Here is an 8,574-nt window from a genome sequence, read left to right as displayed (position 1 = left end):
CTCTTTTTTTTTACCATATCAGTGAAAAGATTGAAATTTCTATTTGTTCGACAAGTTTTTCCCCTTCTTATTTTACTTTAAAGGTGTTGGTACAAGCACTTCAACAAATAAAGATTGATTAAAGAGGGAAGCTTAAATTTGCAACTTCACAGTAATGTCCTTATGTATTGAAATCCGTTCAGACAATCATCCACACAGCAACATCCAAGCTTATTTCTTCCTCATATATATGTATGTATTTCACAACACTTGAAATATCTAAAAATACATTTTATTTTAACTAATATATAAATATATATATATAATGTATATATACCATAAATGAAAAATATATACTATTTACCACAAACATGTAACAATATATATATATATCTGTATATAATATAGATATGTATACATGGATATAACAAAACATTTAAAAAATGGAATGACACATTAATCAGCTGTGACAACTAATGGATATGTTGAAGAATCTATACAATTTTCATTTATAACTAATGAAAATAAAAGGTTTTAATATCTGCATTCCCTCAGAGTAAATGCCACTGTAGTTTATGTTTTTTAATTTTTAAATTTACGGCGCATGTTTGTTTTAATTATTAAAAGAAATTTACATAAAGAAAAACCTAAAAGTATTAATGGCCACCACATGATCGTTTTCCAATTGTAGTTCATTAAAATGAATTTGAAGTATTATTTATTAGTACTGAAAATTTTGAAAGAATTTAGTTGGGCATTTAATTAGACAGAAAAGGGACTATTTTGTTGCAAAATTTCAAAATTCTAACGCTAAAGAAACCTGGAATAAAATCAACAGTTTGCTCTGCAATCATAATGACAAATCTCTAAATTTTCTGATCCACACACTCATTCCCATATTATCTTTCTCCCTCAAATTTGCAACCTTTTTAACAATCACTTTATTCAATTACCCAGTATATTAAGTTCCTGCATCCCCAATACTACAGCAAATTTTTGGGACTATATAGCATTTAAGTCATCAACCATGTTTTATAACCTATCAAGATAAGCGAGCTGGAGTCTGTTATCTCATCACTTCCTCCAAAAAAAAAAAAAATTTTCTAGAAACAACGGTTTTTGTCCCTATGTCATAAAACAAACAGCAAAGAAAATTTTTGAATTTCTACCTTTAATCTTTAACCTCGCTGCTTCTTCGGGGACTCACCAATTTATGAATCTGCAAGTCATTCAGATATTAATAATTATCATCCTTTTGCAGTTTTACCATGCTTTAATTCTATTTTCGAAAAAATTATTTTTAAAAGACTTAACTCTGTTTCTCAATAAAATTTCCGGGTGTGATTTTCAATTCTCACGTAAAATGGGATGATCATATAAATACCACCCGTATTAAACTGAGACAGGCAACGGGCATCATCGTTAAATTATCTACTGCCATTTTGTTAAAAATTAAACTTTTACTTTACAATGCTCTCATACTTCCTACACTCACTTACTGTCTTTCTTTCTTTCAAACCTAGCACAACTTCAGCCTATTGCCATGGGCAATTTACTACTGAGTGAGTTGTGAAGGAAGTGTGAGTATACCTAACAGGGTGAGTACGTATCTAGTGTTATAGCACTGATTTTTCAGTGCTGTCATCTATACTTCAGAAGTGAAGTGTAATGATTGAATATTTGTATTGTTTGTTGGGCTATTGCTCTTTGTGGTGAGACTTTTTAATGGGGAGATTGGCTCGTACTTACTGGGGTTGTACATCGTTCACACAAAAAACTAAATAACCTAGCTATCATACAGAGTTATTTCCTGAGAAGATTGCTCATCATGACCCTTCCCGTTCATATACTTCATGATCATTATTTTTTTAATTTTAATGTTCAAGGCAATAAAATTAGACATGCTCTCAGATAATGTACAACTGACTTTCATTAACCATGAATATAATACCCTTACACATAATGTACTTTACCCTGCTGCAGCTCGTACTAATATGCTTTTCAAAAATATTAATGCTACCTGCCGGCGCTTCAAAAGAAATCAATAGCCTATGCATATAGACTCATAGTAGTGGATTTGGATAGTAGACCCATCTAAAAATCTGTTTAACACAGCAGCCGTTAGAGATTTGGGATTTAGTTGTTTTCCTCATTATAATAGCATCATTTTATGTTGTTTTTTATAAACTTTTTTTGCTTTTACCGATTTTCTTTGCGAACCCGCCTTATCGGCCACTTAGCTAGTCAGGTCATATAAATGCCCTTTTCTCTGTGGTTTGACTGTACATGTACAATTGATAGTATATTGTTTAATGTTCTTACAGTGCCGTCTTAACGCATGGGCCCACCCATGAGCATCCCAAAAATGAGATCTGGTTAAAATTGTCTAGAATTTACCAGGTAGAGGGCCTCAGAAAAACAACTTGGCCCAGGGGCCCATGATGCTCTTAAGACAGCCCTGTATTCTGATACGTATCTAGAATCATATAAGTTTTACAATGCTCTGTAATTTTTCCATGTACGGAAATAAAATTGGAAGTATCTTTTAATGAATAATGTTCGTGGGGAGGAAAGGGGTGGAATCTGATATCAATTACATAATTTCGTTACAAGAATGCTAAATTTTATCTTTGAAAGGTGCGGTGCATACCACAACACAGCACTTAGATTAAGCTCATAAGTATTTAATGCATTGTTTTATTCATCACAGGCAAAAACATAAAATGTGGCTCTCACTCTGAGAGGTACAAAACAATGATTTGATTTTTATCTCATGATTAACACCTTTTTTGTAAAATAAATGGTACAAATATGGTACAAATAATTTGTAAGTAAATGGTAAACACACAAATTAAAATAATATGTATACAACACAAGTCAAAAAGATATGTTCCCAACTACAAAAACGGATAACACTTGATGAAAATAACTTTGATGATATCTGTTTCACCCTCGGAAAGATATCTTTTTTTCGAATTTCAAGCAAAGAAATTTACACTGGGTTCCGAATAACACACAAACCAGAATAACAGACGATATATATATTGTTCTCAAAGGAACTAATGTACAAAACATAAATAATTGTATAATTTTATATGTACAGTCAGCTGTATTTCTCTCTCATCCAAAGACTAGATACATGAATATGAGCACACTTTTATGTATGTATGTTTCAAATTTTCCTCTATATCGGTTCTACCCGCAGCTATACGAAAACAAATTTAACCATGAATCATGGAAAGTTTCGTTTGATTATGATGACAAATGGCATAAGCCACATTCAGGAACTCTTTTTCGGAGAATTTGATGTAGAGGTGTTCACATGAGATGTAGATGGAGATATAGATGACAGACATTCCTCCGTCATTCTTCTTTGATTTGAATGACGACTTTCCTGCATACCCTGAGACTGATATAGAGCTGCCACCTGTTTGATGAAAGCAAATTCATAATTTCTGTTGACAATGAAAATCTGATGTTTTTTACAGCAGAGTGTGAGAGAGATTATAAACTGCAACAGAACTACCTATTTTTGATGTATAAGCGAACCCCCCCTCCCCCATCATGATTACCCCTTTTTTAAAGTCAAATAATGATTTCCCTTGTATAATAAAAGTATGCATTCGAAAGCCCTGATTAAAGCGCCCCCCCCCCCCTGACTTTTACAGACAATTTTTTTTGTCCACAAAAGAGGAGTTATACTGTAACTGTTCCCAATTTTGGTACTTGTTTGCTACCAATGGAGCAGCGTTTGCCAATACAAATCTAGATATGTGATTCATGCATCAAAATTCAATTTTACTCCTTCAAATTTCATTGAGGTGTGAAAATACTCAAATTTATATTTTACTACAAAAAATACTAAATTTTTAAGAGTTATTTTCTCACTGATAAAAAAAATACCCTTTTTTTTTTACAAAAATATCCCTTAAAATTTTCCAGAGGAGTGAAATTACTCTTTGAAATTATATTTTCAGATAACACTGAAATGATACATAAATTTCAGCAAAAGTAAAAAAAAACAAAATACACTGAAAAACAAACTGTCCCAAATGGTCTGCGCTGCTGATATCTCTGCAACCGTTGATTTCAGAAACATACTTTCAATTACCAAAAATTTTTGAATGATGTGCAGTTTCTTAAAATCTCAAAATTTGTTTAGGGAGTTGTATATATGGGAAAAAATAAAAAAATTAACTTTTTATACAGCTCTGTGTGCCAAAAGTTCCAATTATTGAAATGTAGATCTTGCTCTGAAAAGTTGTTTGCAGAAAATTTTATTTTTTTCCCTTAATGCAATATTTATCGAGATATTAATTATGTAAAATCACTATGTTTTGGCAACTTATCATTTTGTTGGCAAGTTTTCTTTGGTTCAAAAGTTGCCATTTTTTAGAGACTGTACACAAATTGAATAAACTCAACCATTTTATTTTTTTATTCACAATAAATAGCAATTACATTTCTTAAAAATTATGGAATGTTGTAACTTTGGATTCAACCAGTAACCTGGATAATTAATTTCTCATTTTTCCATTTTTTTTTTTTTTTCGTTTTTCAAAAGTTTGCAGCTAATAAAATGTATTTTCTTGATTAAAATTTTTCATGAATACATTGAAACTGACTCTTTATATTATATTCTTAACTGTGTTTTCAAATCATCAACAACAAAAAAATTATGATAATTGAAATAATTACTCTAATTAGTTTTTAAAAATTGAAATAATTAGATCAAAAACTGGCATGATGTCACATGCCGTCGTAACCAGCTGACTGGTTAACTGACGTTTTGGGGGAATTTGTGAACCATGCCCTTGGCAGCAATCATTGGCGATAAATGCTGAAAACTCCGTCGAATATATCTTTTAATATTACATTTAAAAATAAACAATTTTTTTGTAAATGACTTCTCAGAGCTGCATTTACATTTCACTAATTGGAAGTTTTAGCACAGAGGGTCTATATATAAAAAGCAAATTGTTTTATTTGTTTATGCATACAACCTCTTAGAAAATTCAACTGAAAATGTAACTGAAAGTATGTTTTTAAGTTAACGGTTACAGATATATCAGCTGCACAAACAATTTGGGATAGTCTGTATAAACTAAAGCATATTGATAATTTTAAAAATTGGATCTTTGGAAATGGACCAATAAATGATTTTAGCTCATCCCAAGCGAGGGACTGAAATCTCAGTCAGCCCCGTCTGACTGGAATAAAAAACTTGTATTTCAGCAGCAGAAAGTTGCAGAGTGTGGAATCCTTGGTTACATTTTCAAAATGAGGGAAAAGAAAGAGCGTTTGATCTCCCCCCCTTCTCTTTGTCTAATTCATTTAGATAAAAAAATATAAAAAAATATCTGGGAGAGAAAAAGAAAACGAGATGAGGGCATGTGAATGGGATAATCCTGTCTGACAGGGTTGCAATATCGTGCCAGTGTTGTGCCTAGAAGAGAGCATAACACACTTTTACCGTTACAACTTAAAATCGTCTGCATAAGAAGTGTTAATACTGTAATACTGGAATTACATAATATTGGGACTGGAAACATACAAAACAGGCTAGTCAATTCCTGCGACACCACTGTTGGGATCCCTGTGTCTGGTCCAGGGTCTTGAATAAAACTGAGGGCCCCAAAAGTCTTGAAAACTTCCACACTTCTGAAAACTTATGTCTGTCATAAAATCTATTTCTCTCATTAGTTTATGATAGTTTATTCATCAATTTTAGATTATTTTATTAATAAATGTTCAATTATTTTACTCCCCCTGATTCTGACTTCTTCATCAATATTGAATTTTCAATGTCCCAAATTATCATTTTCAATCAGTCAGCATTATCATTGGTTCTAGAGTTTTTTCTCAAACTAAGTCCCATTTTTAATTTTTTTTAAAATCTTTTAATGACAGTTTTTGTTTAGATATTCATTCGCTCATCCATATAGAATGACCTAAAAAAAAGTTTTAAAATACAGAAAATTTAATAAAAACCTTGTCCCATATACGAGTATATATGGTATTATCACCGCTTTCTACTTGAAAACACATTTTTGAAAGGAAAAAAAATCTCATGAAAATAATATAAAATAATAATAATAGTAATTTTTGAAACAACATTAATGTAGATATTGACAGTTTTTGATTTGAAGATGAAATAGTAGCAATACTTACTTGAGGAGCAATGAAGATATTTGCAGGTACCCCTTCACCAGTCATCGGTTGATCTTCATACTGTTCACCTACTGGTTGATTCATTTGATGAACAGGAACTGCTTGTGGCACCACAAATGCAGATGCCGAACAAAGTGATGTGGGATTATCAGCTGCACTTTGCGGCTCTGCATAAGCAGCAACGCCACTAGGTCCAGTACAATAAGAGCTGCTGCTAGGTCTAACAAACTGGACAAGCATCAGCTGTTCAGACACTCTCTTCAGTTCTTCCTGTTGCAACATTATCTGCTGTTGGAGCAGCTGATGTCGTTTTCTCAAATAATCCTGCAGGTCACTTTGACTAGGTGCAATAATCAATGGCGTTGGTTGAGAACTTGAACTGGGTTCGCACTGAATAAAAAAAAATGTAGATATTTAAAAATTAGAGGGAAAAAACTAGAAAAACTTACTTATTGAGCATTGATTATTTTGTCATGAATTGAAATTCATTCTTTTTTCATTTCTTATGTATTGCAAGGATACAAAATGCATGTAGGATGTGTACACACACACATAATATTTATAACCCTTCAATTGCACTAAATATTTTGCTGTTTTATAAATTAAATTTTTTTTTTATTTAAGGGAAAATATTTCAAAACATATGTTATTCAGGAATCGTTATCTCAGAGTAAGTAGCAGCACATAATTATTCTAGAGGTCATAATAGTTGTTTTTAAATAAATCAAAACTCACAATGGTGTGTTGATCAATGATAAATGATGGGAGCATTTAAAGGTTTAAAAATTTCTTAACTAATTCATCAATCACACAGTATGCGATTTTGACATAATCACATGGTGAACATTAAAAAAAATACTGGTTCAAAATACCTGAGCTAATGATTGTGGTGCTGCTGTGACAGGTACCCCTAAGAAAGGAGGGTGAATAGCGGCAAGTGTCACAAATTGTTGTGGTATTGTTGCAGTTTCTGGAGATCTGTGAGAGCCATGCATCGTAATTTGCTGCATGTGTTGTGGGAGATGATGTGAATGATGAAGCTGGGGCTGCTGTTGCTGCATATATTGTCCATGGTTGGTAGTTGGCTGAGCAGAGACTTCCTGTTGGGAAGGTGAATCATTGGAGAGCTGATCAGACATCACTAATGAGCTTGACTTATCTCTGCCTCGAGATGAACATCTTCCTTGGGGAGATGAGAAATTCAGACCATCTTCTCTGTGACTCGAGAGTAATACTGGATTCGATTTATTGTTGAAGGCTACTTAAAATAATTCAAACACAAGGTTTGTCTAATTAGTTTAGATAATTTAAAATTAACAATGCACATTTTTTCAATTTATTTAATTCATTTAAAAATTCAAACACATACTTTTCTCTGAATGCTCGGATGAGAGGCTTCCTAAAGAACTAGGACTTGGACTAGGTGACAGACAGGTACTTTGAGTTGGGGTAGCATTAGTTGAACTTAAACTATTATTGAATACAGATTTCCCTGGATGACCAATCTGCTTCTGAGAAAGTTTACGAAGACTATCTTGGACATGTTCATTGCTAAATATTAAATAATAATAATAAATAGCATAACAAGCACACATTAATGACAGCATATGGCATAGGCCTATATGATAGGTTAAATTAACTTCAACCAGAATTACACTGTAAAAGTTTCATTAAAGTTCTTTTATGAAAGTTGAAAATGCATCCAATAAGCGCATCAGTTATATTCGAGCGAATGTAACCAATAAGCATATTGGTTGTTTTTTTTTTTCAAATTTTGTAAAAGATCTTTTATTAAACTTTTATAGTGTAATCCCATCCTTAATAACAACACAACCATACAAATACATAGTAAAGTTTGGGAAATTTCCGGTCATCGTCTACAAGCCCATGATGTCAAGATGACTCTATAAAAAAAATTTAATATTATCCAATATCGTGTCTCTTGCAGTAAATTAATGAAGTAAATTAATTTTGATAGCCTGCAACTTGATATAATATTGTTCTCGTCAGAGATATTCTCCGAAATTTTAATTAATGATGCAGCAAATACCTTATGAGACTGGCTGAACTTGTGATAGCACCATGCCTCATGCAAAAGCTCTCACATAAAATTTTTTGCTCTACCACTAAATCTCTCTTTACACAAATGTATTTCTCAAATTATTAACCACACCTGGAAACTTTAAGCATAAAATTTTTACACTTTTCTAAACTCATACCATGTTGCTGTGATAGGTGAGTGGTTATAGCGAAGAACTCACATCGTGAGGACCTGTGTTCAAACACCACTGTTGCCACAGTTGTAGTCAGCTGAAGTTGGTTTTCTGTGGTTCCCAACTTCGAGGCCCAAATGCAAGCCGATCCACCACATTCTGGGCACTACAATAGGGTTCAAATGTACAGAGGTTTCTATCGTAAAAAAAA

At 32.4% G+C, this 8,574-nt stretch overlaps 1 protein-coding gene across 3 annotated transcripts in view; it reads right to left on the bottom strand.

The window, feature by feature from the left end:
- Positions 1 to 402: 402 nt before the first annotated feature.
- Clk (circadian locomoter output cycles kaput protein Clock) overlaps positions 403 to 8,574 on the bottom strand; it is a 42,963-nt gene continuing 34,791 nt past the window's right edge. For 2 of the 3 annotated variants that reach the window (XM_089237993.1, XM_089237995.1), the window contains 4 exons: positions 7,520 to 7,701; positions 7,023 to 7,411; positions 6,151 to 6,540; positions 403 to 3,406 (listed from right to left, as the gene is read on the bottom strand). In XM_089237993.1, the coding sequence (XP_089094119.1) occupies positions 3,260 to 3,406; positions 6,151 to 6,540; positions 7,023 to 7,411; positions 7,520 to 7,701 (1,108 nt within the window). In that variant the 3' untranslated portion in view covers positions 403 to 3,259. The remainder of the gene's footprint in view (positions 3,407 to 6,150; positions 6,541 to 7,022; positions 7,412 to 7,519; positions 7,702 to 8,574) is intronic. The other variant, XM_089237994.1, reaches the window with a different exon arrangement.

The sequence above is a fragment of the Pholcus phalangioides genome, unplaced genomic scaffold, assembly GCF_987345545.1.
Source record: "Pholcus phalangioides strain wild (caught in Gottingen) unplaced genomic scaffold, Ppha-v1.0 ptg000010l_1, whole genome shotgun sequence".
NCBI lineage: Eukaryota > Metazoa > Arthropoda > Arachnida > Araneae > Pholcidae > Pholcus > Pholcus phalangioides.
Note: the sequence above shows the minus strand (reverse complement) of the source record. Positions and strands in the feature narration are given on the sequence as shown.